The following is a 16,209-nucleotide window of genomic DNA, read 5'->3' on the forward strand; positions in this document are numbered from 1 at the left end:
GACTGGGGAGGGCAGAGGAGTGCTCTTCAAATACACCTGATAAAGGCCACTTGCCTACTGTCCTCGGTTCCTTCTGCAAGGATCTCTGCAGCTTTGAGAGCTCCCCAGGCCACCACACAAATGGGTAAAGCCCCACAGAAGATCTTAAGCCACACTGTGATCTTAAAAGGACTTTAAAGGTAGGCTTTGCTGTGCCTACCGAATTGCAGCGAGGACTCCTGTGTTCCCAGCCATCATGAAACAATAGGTAGTGAGCAACGCGAACGCCCATGTAGCCCTGCTGACTCCAGCAGAAGTGCCCAAAGCGAGCACACAGGTAAGTGTTTGTAAAAGCAAAGCTTCCAACTTCTCACTCCTCGGGACGGAGCACATTTTCCAGGCTGAGTTTTATAGCTTATTATTTCTTAAAGACATTAATATCAATGGAACTAGAAAAGTCACCAAAATCCTCAGGAAGGAAGATTGACTGGAGAGAGCCAGCTTTTCAGATCTCCTACTCTAACGTGTCTGGAAGGCACTGAACGAGAGCGGACAGAGTACAACTGCCTGGCACCCCTGTTGCAGGGGCCAGGCCATGAACCTCTCTGCACCTTGTGACACTTGACGGTCCTTCTCCCGCCAGAGCGCGCACAATCGAATACCCTGGTTCCAATGACTGCAGTCAGCTGTTCCCCAGTTCTCCCAGAGAGCGCTAGAAAAGCGGTGGGCAGACTGGGAGGCACTGTGCTCAACGGACTCAAGCTACAGCTCTGGAGCCAGCCTGCAGGTCCCGTCCTTCCCCGCTCCGACCTCGCACCTCCCTGCCACATCCTTCTGCGGAGCCGCCAACATCGCAGCTGGCTTTACACTTTTGCCCCGTCTCTGCATAAGCTGAGAGAAACAACAGAAGGAGCGAAACAAAGCAGCGCGGACAGCTGGGCTTGGTGCGAACTTCATGACGAAACCTGCTCGCTCAGTACAGATGGCAGCACCGAAAGCTGAGACATTTCTCCTCCAAGACTCGAAACATGCGTCACAGTTCGGGGGTTTTTGCCTGTCGGTTGCTTTGGACAGCACTTTGTGTACACATACAGGAATGATTTCCTAGCTCGGTACTGAAGATTCCAATCTGGAAGCTCAGAGCACTTGTGCCCCCCCAGGAACACCCCGCTGATTAGGAAAGCGCTTACGCTGACTTAACACAAAACGAGTAAGTGCTCAAAGAGCTTTCCCGACTCAGGGCCTTACAAAGCAACGGGAACAACCACAGCCACTTCGACACCAATCCCGGTCTCTTACTTTGCCAGCATCCAGCCTGCTGTCTGTTTTCAGATCAGCTGCTGCTTCTTCCCTCACTTCAGTCGCTATCTTTTCCCCAACAGACCCGGTGTCGACGGTGGCAGCCAGGCTTGCCAGCTGATCGGCCTCAGCGGCTTCAGAAGCTGGAGATGCAACTCCAGGCTGCCTGGAACTGCTGGGCACATCTGTCCCTGCCGCGCTCCTTTCCTCCGGAGGCTCTGGCAGCTCATCAGCTGCAGAGATGTCACCTTCCACCTCAGCATCTTGCTTGCCCAGTAGTTCGTTCCCAGCAAGTTTGCCACCGGACTCCTCCTTGTTCTGGCCAGACAGGCTACTGTCAGCATCTCCAGGAAGGACTTGAACTGGAGTCGGAGGGCATGCAGCAGCAGAATCCAAGGAAGAATCTGGCTTTTCTTCAGCATGTCTTGATTTTAAAGACTCCTTCTAGGCACAAGTCAAACACAATTATAGCTACAACATTCTTTACCCCCTCTCCGGGAGGATGCAGGGGTCGGAAATAGCACAGGTTCTACAGCAAGAAGCAAAATCGCAAAGCTTTGGGTGACTTCAAGACCAGCTTGCTTTCTTTTCATGAAGTCCCTTCCAAAGACAAGGAACTTCAAGATAAACACACTCATTTCCTGGGCTCAGACTTTTTTTTCTTTTTTGAACTCGGTTGCTTTTTTATTCATGGGGTGTCTGCAGATAAGAGTTGGCAGTGGCTGCTGCAGCACCCCTCAGCCCCCCGGAGCACCCTACGCGCTCTGCGGTAGGCCCACTTATGCTTCCACATGAAGATGGAAGTTTGCGAGACTATTACCGGACATTTAAGTTCTGCCTGAAATTATAAGCAGAGAAGAGCAGGCAGGATGCCACCTTCCATCAGGACAAACGTGAGGGGAGGCGCCAGTTTAAGCCACCGCTCGGAGCTCAGCACCAGACCATGACGAGCTAACACACTAGACCGACAAGTGGCAGAACCCACTGGCCTTGGGAAGAGACAATCCCAAATTAAAGCTTAGTCACCCAAAGGTTCGACCGCCTTCCCAGCAAGGGGGAGCCCAGAGAACTCACATTAAAAAGTGCGATAGCCAGGAGGAAGCAGGAAAAGGTTCCCTCATCAGTATGCAAACAAAACCGCTAGCACGTCCTACTTTCTCGCTGTTTTATTAATGCTGTGGTGGCTTGTCAAACATTAGCTGCATCCTGCGTACAGCGTGTACCATACACAGATCGCATATTTTAACGATGTATTTTTATCAAAGTGCAACTGGAACGCTGTCAGCTTTAAACCCGGAGCCGCAGCAAACTGAAATAACATCTTCTAGCACATCATTTGTCTGAGAGACCTTCTCAGGGCTGAGAGCGCCATCCATCAAACTCGAGAGGAGGACAGGCAAATCGAATCACAGGGTACTTCCCAAAAAACTGCAGTTCAGAGCCTCACCTGCAATTTGCGGAGCAATAAATGAAAGCTTATGGCCCCTTTCCAGTTTGGTGCCTGGTTAGCAGAGGTTCACAGACACCCCACTGAATCACCAGCCAGCCACACAAGGCTCTGCAAAGGCCTTGATCGTGTCTTTATTCCAGAACAACACGTGCAAGTTGCCTATCTTTAGCGTTACTCCAGCGGAAGACTCCTCATTATGCTCCCTTTTACCTGGGGATTAGGGCATCTGGAAAAAGCTGTGCTCCCTTCTGGACAGGCTTCTTTTAGAGCGTTCCTAAGGAGCCTTCTCCAGGACTTCTGGCAGTGCCCAAGAGATACGCCAAATGAGACCAATTGGGATTCTTCTGCTTCACAACGGTACTCGGGTGTTTCTCTTTGAGGAGCACACACACCACAACAGAATATACCAATGCATCCACTAATACCACACTGAAAGACTTCTCTCCAGGCAAGTTTGCCTCAGTTACTAGAATATCCCAGAATAATTTCTTTAGCTGGTAGAATCCTGTTTTAAGGACAGACACAGGCAAAACTTTTGTTAACATTACACCTCAATGAGCACAAATGCGACTCTCCAGAAGAGGGAACGATGCCAATCGGACACACAGATGGAGGAGGAGGGAGGTTTTCCTCCTGCAAAAACAGACTATGGATTTTCCATGGATTTCAAAGCTAGGACAAGTCAGTCAGATTATAATTGGCTTTAGCTGATCTTTTCACAAGCTGTAACACGTTTTTACCTGCAGCTGAGTGACACTAACTGATATGAAATTTCTGCCTATCAAATCCCTACTTCCAGTGATGGGCATAAGTCTAGAGAAAAGCACGTCGATACCAACAGGATCGGGTTTTGGAAAGGCATCTGGTCCAGAGATGAACAGTCAGTATGAACAGCAGCCACCAAAACTGAATCCTAATCATGTCAAGCTACCTCTTTGGACTTTAACAGGTTGAATGTGAGAGATTACAACAAAAGAAAAATCACATTCTGTCTACATTTAAAAGGAAAAAAGGAAAACAAGTCTCATACAGCATACGGAACGCTTCTGAAAGGTGATATGCTCCCCAGCTTCAGGCTGCTCTCAGGCACAGAAGTAGAGAGGATTAGGTTTGCCAGACCTCATCTGGGTAGCACTCGTCCTTGTTTTTTTAAGTTTACACCTGTCTCCGTGCATGCAATGCTTTAACCAGCAAACGAAACGAACCAAGCAGCTCTCAGACCCACACCACAACACTAGAAGCCGCCTACTGCATGCAAAGCTGCGGTGACACCACGCAAGCGGGACCATGATGCCGGAGCCACTCGTCACCTCTCTCAGGCTGCCAGCGTCCTCCGCGGGACTCCTTTGGTGCTGGAGATCCGCTTCAGCGACATCAGCTAACCGGCTGCCAGAGCTTTCCTCCTCTGCTTTGCTGTTCACCTAGCGGGTGAGGTAACATCCACCAGCAAAAGCCCCCACACCACCGTTCCCAGCCGGCAGGGTCACCCGTCCCTGACAGGTCACCACTGCGTATCACCCACTGCCGAGAGCTCTCAGCTGAGCAGCTTTCCAACCTATGCTCAAGGAGCTCACAGCCCCAGATTCCCAAATATCAAACTGTCTATGCTCTGCGTGCTGTTCTGCTGGCCAACTCGCTGTGCTGCCGGACTCTTCCCGGCTCAGGGCTCCCCACGAGCCGCGGCCCACTACAGCTCTCGGCACAGGGAGCGCGAGGCTATGAACACAGCAGCCATTCCTCCCCTTTCACTAATCATCCCCGCGCTGGCATTTCATGGATGTCTTCGCTTCCCGGGAGCCAGCAGCACTGCGTCCTGCACATACCTCTCTGCATTAACACACAAGCTGTATCGCGCAATGTTTATTTACGGAGACAGCTCCCTTTCACACGTCTCCATCTGGTAAAGAAGCCTCGCACGGTAATTTCCCACCACATCACGGACGCCCTCGACTCCCAGTGTTTACCCAGAGATTGACCTGTACAGAAGGCAGAGTACCCAACCTGCCAAGCTGCAAGCGCTACACCAGGGGATCACTTCTGCTGCCATGGAACCCTCTCCCCAGGCACCCAGAGATGCTTCCAGACCTTTTTGTCCTCTTGCGCCTCCCAGCAGTATCCCAAAGCCCTTTTGTATTTTAGGGCACATCTCACATGTCTGCAGCAACTATTCCACAACAGGAATTCAGGAGGCTCAGGCGATAGCTAACCCCACGAGCAGCCAAGCAAACCAAGCTGCCTAGAAGAGGCCCTCTTTCCAAGAGTACCTTCTAGCTACACATAAACACCTCCAGCAAGTGCTCCAGCATCTGACTCGGGTTTCATTTTCTGTGCCTTTTCCCCACTTAACTCACTCCTTGCTCCAGAAAAGCCCGCTGAAGGGGGCTGCATTTCTTTCTGCCTCTCCTCCCTCTCTCCCAGATGCTCGTGCCATCTTCGATGCGGCCTCCACTCTCATCCGACATCCTTGGGTCCCAGCAAGTCCCTAAAACCACATGCTTATTTCCTTTGAATACATGTGTCCAACACTGATCTATAGGAAGCCCAGCTTTTTGCATCACTTCACCCCGTTACTGCTTACATTTCCCCCCTTTAGGGCTCGCTATATGAATCCTTTCCTTCTCTCCATTTAATAAGGAAGCTGGAGAATGGCTCGGGCTGCAGGCTGAGGTTCATTTATAGGAATGCCTTTCTACTGCCATCTCATGGAACTACGAGTGAATTATATTTTCCAGCGGGGCACTAATATCTTCTCAGGACTAAGATATCACCCATCTGGGTTAACAGAGCCTGGCTGCTGGGCAGCAATTGCCATTTCATAATAGATTCCTGAAGCCCTGCAGCGGCACTGAAATGCCAAGATGGCTCTTTGTTCCTGGACACGTGAACATTTCAGTGACAAATTGGACCCTGACAGGCTGCTTGTTGTTGGGAGACGAGAGAATCGGGCCTTTCTTTCACATCCACTTTAGCATAAGCCTTTGCAGTTTCTGCCCAGCGCCGTGAATGGGTTTTCCAGCAAAGTGCTTTACAGCTTAATTTCTGCATGCTGTGAAAAGGATAAGGGAAATACTGTAAAATACTTTAAAAGAAATTAATTTGCCTTTCAGATACTGGAACGGAATTTTCAAAGCGGTAAGAAAGGATTAACGTCAGTGCAAATAGCCAGGCCGAATCACCAGAGCTGCTTGCACCGCACTCCCCATTGTGCCCTTGTCACCTTAAGCCTGATGAGCACTAAGGACGCGCAGGCAGAGCGCACGCCCGCAGGGAAAGCGGTGCCTGCGCGAGGCCACGCGTGGACTGAACTCATGCTGACGCTCTGCGTCCGCGCCGGGGAATTTATCAGCAGTGCAGAAAGAAAACAGGCTTTAGGTTAGTTCAAGATTCTTGTGGAAGCCAGTGACAGTGCAAGAACGGCATTTCCAGAGTACAGTCCCCTCTCCTGTCCCCAATGCCACCACCGCCACTTCAGCTGAGAACAGTCTTCTTTCTACATGTACTGAAAAAAGCAGTGAGGAAGCAGACCGTGCCTCCTCCTCAAGAAGCCTTCCTCCCACAGCAAGGGCAAGGCACCTCTCCAAGACCCTCTGCTGCTCCTTGGAAGAGCCGATTTCCAGCTCGCCCATCACACCTACAAGGCTCTAAGTGCGTCTCTCCGTTCAGAATGAAAGAGAGCTCCACCCTGTGCAAAGATGCCATCTCCTTAAATCCCATCTACCGAACCGCAAGCATCCTCCTTCAAGCACAAACCTGCCTTGGACACCCACACCGCCGTGCCCTGCGGACTGCATCTGCCTTCCCATACACTCCCCCAGCGCTGCTGCTGTGCTTCCTCTCCAACCGCCTGCTCCAGGTTACTCCTGCTCCTAAATAACACACGAAACCCGTCCCTCTGGCACCTCTCCTGCACTCGCACTGGGCAGTGCCGCAGCTCCTCTGCTGCCCGTCTCGCATCTCCCGCCGTCTTACCTCCGAGCCAAAGCTGCCTCCCAGGGCGCTGACATCCATGTGCAGGTTTTTGAACAGTCTTGCTGTCCCATGGAGACTCTAAAGGGATTAAAAAAGGAGATGGCCAACACTGAGTTCTGGCCTCTGCAATCCCACAGGCCACGCTGGAGGGACTGGGGGTTCCTAACCAGTGAAATAAGGCAGCAGAGCCACAGCGATACACCGAGGCAATAAGCCTATGGCCAATTTGTTCTGGACAATACGTTGTGGCAGACATTGATTTCTAAGGAGTACCATGAGAAAATAGGATTAGATGCTTTTTGGCGACCAAGGAAGACAGAGGAAACAGAGCACAAATTAAGGCCCAGACTCAAATGGAACTGCCACGGTCAGTCAGCCGTTACCGGGGGAGCATCAGTTTTTCATTCCTTGAGGCTTCATGCACTACGGCTAACGACACGAGTTCAGAGCCAAGGCATACCAACTACCTCATTCTCGCTTTCTTCCTCTTCGTTCCTCCCTTTATCCAGAGCCGCTGTGCTCAAGGAACTCTTCTCTTCGCAGACCAAGCCCAGCAAGGTCTTGGTCTGGCTGCTGGGCTTACAGGTGTCTGCAGGCTGCGAGGTCGGAGAGAGAGGGAAGTGAGAGGACAAACGAAGAGAGAGGGGAGGCAAACCCACCGAGACACCAGCCAGCGGCAGGGAAGCTGCCGAATCCTGCGAAGGTGCTCAGGATTACGCTGCTGCCCTTGCTCTGCAGGGCCACGTCCAGCTGGGAGGTGACGTATTCTTGACGAGGCCGTGCTTTCCCTTACACCAGAGGGGCTCCTGTCCTACAGGAGCACGTCCGCAAAACCTGCCTGGGCCTCAAAACACCAACTCAGTCAAGACCATAACAAAACAAAGCGTTTGAAATCACCAGTGACAAGACTTAACTCAGCAAGAAGAAAACCTTCAGTGAAGGTGTTGATTTGTATAATGTTTTGCACATATGTTGTTTTCTTTTCCTGTAAAAGATCAATTTGTTACCACTAAACGCATTTGTTTTGTTGACCCAAAGGTCACATTCTGTAAATAATCATTGACATGATTGCCAATCTTACATTCATCCAGAAAATTGTTCTTTACTTTTTTTACTCTCAGCAAATAGCTGAGTGAAAATATTTATTAGAATATATTATCTATACCGTATGTTATGCTTCATTTGGAGACAAATCAAAGTTCTACTAAATGAACTTAAACTTCCCCCCTCCCCCAACAACAATCGAAGCAATTATTTCTTTAAATCTGCTAAACATAGCAGAATAAAGCTCAGCATAAATTTAGCGCTGGGCTCCCTAGAAATAGCAGAAGAGAAGAAATATAGTGAAAGACAGAGTAGGGAAGTGGTTTTTTAACAGACAGAAGTATTTCAAAACTGATGAGAAATCACGAATTCTGCCATTTAAGCTTCTAAGTATCACCATGCCTGTGACCTTCCGCAGAGCGTGCTTCCCAGGGCACGTTCCCAGAGAAGACGGAGCCTTACCTGCGTTCCTCCTTTGGCCACAAGGCTGGAGTCCACCGAGCTCCCCAGGTCCGAGTTCAGGGACCCGCGAAGGATGCCGGCCGGAGACGCCGCGAGGCCACGCAGCGGAGCGAGGGTCCCCAGGGGCGGCTGGACGGGGGCAAGCTGGGTGCCTGAGGGCTGAGCGCGCAGAAGGGACTTGCTGACAGGAGGGCACGGGTGAACGCCCTCCCCCCTGCAAGCACTGGCTCCTGATACCGAACCCACCACCCCCCAAAAGCTGCTCGTGGGACCCCACACCCAGCGACCACCAGCACGTGGGACACGTAAGGACAGCAGTTTGATTTACTCTCACATTTTGTCTTCCAAAGACCCATCTGAATAGGGCGATTTACTTGACAGCAGTGAGGTGATTCAGAACAGAAGTGGGCATTGCTCCAAAACCACAGAGAACAGCAAGAGCCACACGAGCTCCCAACATCTGCACGGACCTGCACACAGCGCCCTCCAGGAGAGGCTCCTACCCACCATCACGCACCACGAGCGAACTGGGAGCTTCGCCGCCGTGTGCCCTGCTGCTCTGCGCAGTGGGAAACGAGCGAAGTAGAAACCACTCTGCTGACAAGAAGCCTCCTACTCTCCACAAGCTGCAATTACCACTTCTTTTTAGACCGAACTCCAGGCCGCTTCCTCGCCTTACACCAGTAGCTCTGCCGCAGCACACCCGCGAGAAGCTCCCAAACGCACCACTCCTTCCAAAGCCCAGCAAGAGCCCCGGCAGCCATCCAGCATCCTCACCTCTGAGCAACGCGTGCCTGACATCGAGTTATCTTCGCCCAGAAACGTGACCGTTCTGTTTGGCTTCATAAAATTCCCCACCCAGGCAGCCTCCCCCGTGAGGCACTGCACAGGTTAAGCTAGAGGCAAACCACGCCAGGCTTTTGGCTGCGGCATGCTGGTGCTGCCAAGCGCTGTTGCTTCTAGCGGAGCACGTGTGTATTCAGAAGTCACGGCTCCTGTACTCTCTGTCTGTACCAGGTTAGAAACTGAAGACAGTGAACGCACTCGCACACCGAGGGACGAGGAGAGGGAGATGAATGTTCCCCTGATCCTTCTTCCACCAAGTCGCTGCCACAGCAATGGTAACAGAATAAATCACACATTCTGGGCTTAACTAATTATTTTTTGCAGATGGCCATTAACTACACACCCGGAGCAGAGAATGTTAGCTGTCCTTCAACAAAGACAAACTCGCTTCCATCAGGCCAATTAAAACTTTCAGGATAATTTGCAGTTTATTTGGTATTTATAGTCCTAGTTCTTATCAGCTAACCAAGCACTACCACATGCTGGTAATTAGAAACCCGAGCTAGCAATTTGGTGGAGCCACAGCTGGGTACCGGCAACGCTAGAGCAAAGCAATTCATTAACATTACATACATTGACCTTTCAGTTCCATTTTTTTTTCCTCCAGAACAGGAGATTTGATAAGTTCTTATTAAATTGAGGCAATTACTTATGGACAAAGACAAAACAACCTGGAACATTCTTCCCAGCGAAGGGCGGGATCCTGCTATAGGCTAAGGGAAAAAGTCTGGGCAAAACAGAGCCAAATGGTCCAGCTATTCAGAGGAAGGAGAAAGTTACGTTTACGGATGGGCCCATCACACCTGTAAGCTACTTTGGTGTCCTAAGAGCACAGCAGCAGCAGTGCAAGGACTAAACTGTGCTCAGACAAGTCGGTACCGCACCCGCCTGCAAAACAATGGCCTGTGATCATGGAGAACACTCCTCCTTTTGTTTGAGAAAGCTAATTCTAACTTTTCCCCATTTTTCTCTCATTTAAGAGGGAACAGAGTCCATTTCTCAAGGTACTGGCCATGGATGCAGGAGAGCTGGCTGCGACTTATGGTTTCTTACATCACCTTAACCAAACTCAATCATTCTGGCACTTGAGATTCAGCAAGCAAAATTAAGCAAAAAACCATCTGAATAAGCTATCACCCCTCAATTTAGATTGCAGGGCGCTAGAGAAAAGACTGACTTTGTAGTGCGCTTACTACAAAAAGTCTTAGAGCCAAAATTAAAGATGCTTTTGTATTCTATGTTGCCATCCCGCTTGATTTACTGCCCATAGCCTGTTGTTGAGTTCAGAAGGCACTTCACGTCCTTGCAAAGCTAACACGAGGTGCCAGTTCTGCAGCGTTTGCCACGCAATGAAGACCACAGACTTTTTCAAGCCACCTCCTGACCTTCAGGAAAACCACTATAATTAATGCCACATCTGCATATGTGACCCCCAACAGGACAGTTTCGTCCCTTTTCTCCTGAAAGTGAGCTTAGAAGCAAAAATTCACACCCTCGATTCTCCAGAAATGTTGATAATGGAAGGGCCATCAAAGGACTTAGTCCTACCTCATTCCCACCTGCTCCTTCACCAACATCTACTTTGCCGCACCTCCCCGCAGTTTCTCTGGGTTGGGTCATCTCCACTTCCACGTGCTGACAGAGACTCTTGCTCCCCTGGCACTCCGCCTGCAAGTCTGCTGCGGCTTTCTCTCCCCACACTCTGGGAGCTTGCTCTGATATCAAACCGCTTCCTTCCTCGCTTCTCCAGCCATTTTTAGCAGATGAAAACACATGTTTTGATGTAGGATCCACATCGACTCCTCTCTTTGCATCTACCCCTTGGAAGCAGGGTAGTATACCTGTGATCTCGTGAGGGACTGCAGAGCGGCTCTCTAGCATACCATTGCTACTGTCTACTTCTATGTCTGCTCCTACGTCCAGCAGCTCCATCTGCTTTAAACCCCCTCTCTCAGGTCTGCTGATGGTCTCATTGCTCTTGTGCAGACTGACGGCTTGACCCAAGGCCTCATCTCGAGCTTTCCTCTTACTTCTACTCTCAGATACCTTGCTGTGGGATCTCAGCTCTTCTTGAGCATATGGGATATCAGCTGTCTCCTGCAAACTCCAGTCATCTGTGGGACTGACATCCAGCAGAGTCACTTCATTGTTCCTGCGGTAGAAGTTTTCTTTTTCTCTGGCTTGCAATATGCCTGGACTTCTTCTCCCATCTCCATCCAGTCCTGTAGACTTCTCTCTGACTGAGAAGTGATCATCAGGCTTATGGACACACTCACCCATCACATCTTTCATCTGCCACTTTTCTTTCAGTTCTTCATCTTCAAAGAGCAGGATTTTGTGTTCTGAGGCATCTAGTAGAGCTTTCAATTTCTCAAAGTCTTGTGAATAGGATTGCTTTGACACACGCAGAGGTTGCACTGGTGGCCTAACTTCTAAATCATCAGACTGCGAGTCAGAGGAGTCAAGACAAAGCTTTTCTCCCATTTCTAAAGGTGTGTATTGGTCCTGGTCGATGTCTACATCAAGGCTGCTAGAAGAGGGGCCTTTTTCTAAAGCGTTCTCCGCATCAGGTAAGATCTGGCATAGTCTGCTGACCTTTGAAACAAGCAGGGGAGGCAGTTTGTTTGGCCACAGGCCTGCAAATATTCTGCTGGATTCACTTAAGTCTGATGGTCTCCCTTTGCCATCGGCAAGGCAGCCTTTGTCTCTAATCTGGCTATCTGGGTCTGGCTCGGGACTCTCCTGCCGGGGGGCAGAGTGGCAGAGGGCATTTGACAGAAGGAAGAGTGCCTGGCTGCATATTCTAAGTAGATAAATATTAGCAAATCACTAAAATATATCACATATAGCTATGTATGCCCTTATCTATCTAAAGTAGAAATAAACACTTATTTATATACAAAATTGTGTATTAAATAAGTGTGTAAATTTTTCACCACTTGAAGTTACATACATACGCGTAGAAGAAGATGCTGAGAGTGAAGGCTAGAGGCTTTCTGAGTTGAAGAGGTCTATGCCTTGAGCAACAACAGAAGGTTGTTGTTGGAAGCGATATTTGCTATCGCTTGGGATATAAAGGGAATTTGGTTATGCTTGCAGATACCAACGGCAAAGCAGACTAACCTCACACATCTAAACCCGTGTTCAATGCCTGGATATCATAGCAACAGATGCGTGGACACTGCATAAACACCATTTGTTGTCCTCTCCAAGGAAGGAAGTCTTTCCAGCACTCCAAATATCTGCTGCTAAGAATAGGACCAGCATCCTTGGCTGGTACAAAGGCTGGTGCCACATCCTGCTCGGCAATAGCATCCCAGGGCTGTGGCACCCCTGCCCCACCTGTGTACTTCTAAAGGGAAGCTTCCCAACCTCCGTGGGTTTGTGACCCCACTTCTGTGGGATTTTCATCAAACTCACAACCCTGCTGGACAGGATCCCTCGTCAGGGGATCGCTGTTCCGATGCCAAAGCAGCGACAGCACAGACCCCTAATTCACAGCCACTTGTCCATCCTCCGCTCAGCCCGCCCCGGCAGCACTGCAAGCAGAGCCTACTCACGGTGGGTCGCTTCAGTGACTGCTTCTCCTTCTTATCTTTCTTCTCTTTCTTTTCTTTCTTCTTCTTCTTCTCTTTCTTCTTCAGGCCGCCACGTGCCAGCAGTTTCTCTCGCTCCTGGATGACAAGCTCTCTGTAGTGGTCGTCACAGGGGTGGTCCCACACGGACTGGCCGTTAGCAAAGTTGAAGTAATAGATATCACCAGTGATATCTTGGCTGTATGGCAAAAAAACCAGCATGAAAAGATGAAAGAGCACATACAAATACAGATGCACATACCAGAACATTCTTATGGGCTCACGTAATCACCTTAAGCTCAGCGAAGAGGAACGTGACACCTCCAAGAGCCCAAAGACACGTGAGTGTGGGGAAGCAGCTCTCCTAGAGACCACTCACGCCCTTATCCAACTCCCCAAACTCTCTTTCCCCTTCTTCCACCACCCCAAAAAGACCTGAGCCCCCATCCACAGGAAGTACATCTGCCGTGGCATTGCCCCCCGTCGCCAGCTGGTACCCCGCTCTGCCACCGACGTGGGCAGCACACAGCAGGGGAGGCCAGGAATCCAACGGCACAGACACTGCTGCTGGCAGGGCTCTCACCAGGGCTTCCACTCGGGTGGTAACGGGGCCACGATGCCTTCCCTGGCCAGCCATATCAGCTCCGGCTCCTTCTCAGGGTCAATCCCGATCTCCCGTGCAAAATCCTGGATTTCTAGGAAAACAGAAGAGGAAGCTGGTCTACACCTGTCCACCCGGCACTACGCAATAAAACCGACCTCCTCAGCTAAAGCAATGGGCACACTGGGAAATCCTGATACGAAGCTGACAGCACGGCCTCATGTGTCAGTGAGCACATCCTACCAGGCTGGTAAAGCAGGGAGACAGACTGCAAAACGGCATCTATATTCCCAGCCAAAAAGCTAATTTTTCAGCTCTGTCTTCTATGAAATCCCATTTATTCTACCCTCTCCACCCACGCTCTCCCCAGTTGCTGTTTTCTTAATACACCTAGAAGTAACTTGCATGCTTGAACCCCTTATCACAGCTCCTAGGAGGACGGGCATCAGTTACCTTGCTCACTGGGAATGTATGTCTCATCATAATTTTCTTCCAGGATGAGCTGGTCACCAACGCGCATCATAGATCCTGCCATGGCTCCCTGCACCTGGGAGCACAAAGGTCGCAACACAAAAACACAACAATCTCCTGCACTCAGAAATAAAGCTTCCTCGTCACGCAGCATGTGGCAGAGCCCTGGGAAACTCGGCACAGGGGCTGTGGAGGGGAACAAGGTGCGCTGGGGCGGCCAAGCGTGGGTGCAGACGGGAAGGGCAAAGAGCGAAGGCAGCCAGAACGGATGGATTCCAGTAAAGGCAGGAGGACACAGCTAAAAGCGCTGGGCAGCAGCTCAAAGTGAATTAACAGCACAAAGGGAGGGGCAGAAACATTACGTTATGTACAGGCATGTTTCCCCCCACCCCTCCCCTATAAAAGGGTAGGGATTGCTGGCATTTAGTTCTGCTTTATGATTTATTCATTTGGTAACAAGGCGCTTGAGCCCACCTGAGGGCTGTGCGCTGCTTGGATGCACCGCGCACAGCCAGGAGATCTCCACAGTCCAACACCCACCCCAAGGACGAGGGGGACGAAGCTGCACCAGTCACAACACCCACAGCCCCAGCCACCCCAAAGGAAGGGCGACACACGACAGGGCACAGCTCTGCTCACAGCGCACAGCAAAACCGAATCAAAGACCTTGCACACACACTTCATAGGGGTTGTGGGAACAGGGAGCACAGCTGGAGCAGCACAGAAGTCATAACCAGACCCCCCCCAGGCTTTCAAGCTTCCACACAGGAGATGAACACTTGCTTCAGGGACTTTTTAAAGATGCAAAAAATAAGCTGAAATGAGAAAGGGGGAAAAAAGAAAGAGAGAAAGCGGTTTTCCCAGAGCACAGCACAGCTTTTTGAGAGCAGTCCCTGGGCTGAATCAGCACTGCCCAGGGACAAGGCAGCTTCTCCCCACACCTGGCTTGCCTTGGCCTCTCTCTCCTTCCCAGAGGGCACTTCAGAAGCTATAAAAGGATTCTAATTTAAGATGTCCCACCTCCGGAGCAGCCCTGAGGAGAAGGACCTGGGGTTGTTGGTGGATGAGAAGCAATGTGCGCTGGCAGCCCAGAAAGCTGGCAGCTGCACAGATGCCAGTGTCAGCACAAGCAGAGGGCATCATTAACGCACCAACATCGACTACCTGGAGCAGGATCACAGATTGCAGGGGTTGGAAGGGACCTCTGGAGATCATCTCATCCAGCCCCCCCCCCGCCAGAGCGGGGTCACCTGGAGCAAGTGGGACAGGAGCACATCCAGGTGCATTTGGAATATCTCCAGAGAAGAGAAGGAGACTCCACCACCTCTCTGGGCAGCCTGTGCCAGGGCTCTGGCACCCTCACAGGAAAGAAGATTTTCCCTCATGATGAGATGGAGTTTCCCATGTTCCGGTTTCTGCCCGTTGCCCCTTGTCCTGTTGTGGGGCACCACCAAAAAGAGCCTGGCCCCATCCTCTTGCCACCCACCCTTTAGCTGTTGATGAGCATTGATGAGATCCCCCCTCAGCCTGCTCTTCTCCAGGCTGAACAGACCCAGGTCCCTCAGCCTTTCCTCAGCAGAGAGGTGCTCCAGTCCCTTGATCACCTTTGTGGCCTCTGCTGGACTCTCTCCAGCAGTTCCCTGTCTGCCTTGAACTGGCCATCCCACAACTGGACCCAGTGCTCCAGCTGTGGCCTCCCCAGGGCAGAGCAGAGGGGGAGGATGACCTCCCTCCACCTCCTGCCGCACTCTTTTGAATGCGCCCCAGGAGACCATCGGCCCTCTTGGCCCCGAGGGCACGTTGCTGCCTCGTGGCCAGTTTGTTGTCCCCCAGGACCCCCAGGTCTCTCTGCAGAGCTGCTCTCCAGCAGGTCAGCCCCAACCTGTACCGGTGCAGGGGGTTATCCCTCCCCAGGTGCAGGGGCCAGCACTTGCCCTGGGTGAACTTCACGAGGTTGCTCTCTGCACAACTACACCGCTACCTTAAACTGAGCCTTCGCTGCCCCCTTCCCCCGCCCTCAGCCCCCTCCGTACTTATCGCTCTTCAGCAAAGCCAATCTCCGCAGCGGCCATTAATCCTGGCGGCCTCCCCCGCCTGCCGCGCTCCGGCCCTCCCCGCCTCCTGCCGGCCCCGTACGCTCACCCCGGGCCCCGCCGGCTGCCCAGCCCGAGCCCCGCTCACCGAGGGCTCCGGCCGGGCCGGATCCGCGGGGGGAACCGCCGCCGCCCGCTCGCTGCTTCCATGGACGCCCACGGGTTGCCCGGGGCCAGCACCACTTCCGGATTCCGGCTCTCCTGGCAACCGCACGGCCCACCCCCGGGACAAATAGGATTGGCCGACGGCGGGCGGCCCGACGTCTGATTGGCCAGCGGGATGGCCGGCGGCGTGACGTCAGCGGTGCGGCGGCGCCTGCCGGGGGCTGTAGTCCGGGAGGGGCGGGTCCCGCCGCGCGTTGCCATGGCGACGCGTCGCCCGGGCCCGCCACCCGGCTCGGCCCGACCCGGCCCGGCGGC

At 51.9% G+C, this 16,209-nt stretch overlaps 1 protein-coding gene across 15 annotated transcripts in view; it reads right to left on the minus strand.

Annotated features, from left to right (window-relative positions):
- Positions 1-15,985, minus strand: part of CEP164 (centrosomal protein 164) — a 42,500-nt gene extending 26,515 nt beyond the window's left edge. For 3 of the 15 annotated variants that reach the window (XR_012584056.1, XM_074561038.1, XM_074561031.1), the window contains exons 1-9: positions 13,679-14,354; positions 13,208-13,319; positions 12,610-12,823; positions 10,598-11,644; positions 8,204-8,362; positions 7,165-7,293; positions 6,698-6,775; positions 4,039-4,149; positions 1,279-1,722 (exon numbers count right to left, since the gene is read on the minus strand). Coding sequence is in view for 14 of the 15 variants with exons in the window: in XM_074561038.1 (XP_074417139.1) it covers positions 1,279-1,722; positions 4,039-4,149; positions 6,698-6,775; positions 7,165-7,293; positions 8,204-8,362; positions 10,598-11,644; positions 12,610-12,823; positions 13,208-13,319; positions 13,679-13,850 (2,466 nt within the window). In the remaining variant the exon portion in view is untranslated. The other 12 variants (XM_074561046.1, XM_074561044.1, XM_074561036.1 and 9 more) reach the window with 11 other exon arrangements.
- Positions 15,986-16,209: the final 224 nt, after the last annotated feature.

Source organism: Larus michahellis, chromosome 17, assembly GCF_964199755.1.
Source record: "Larus michahellis chromosome 17, bLarMic1.1, whole genome shotgun sequence".
Taxonomy (NCBI): Eukaryota; Metazoa; Chordata; class Aves; order Charadriiformes; family Laridae; genus Larus; species Larus michahellis.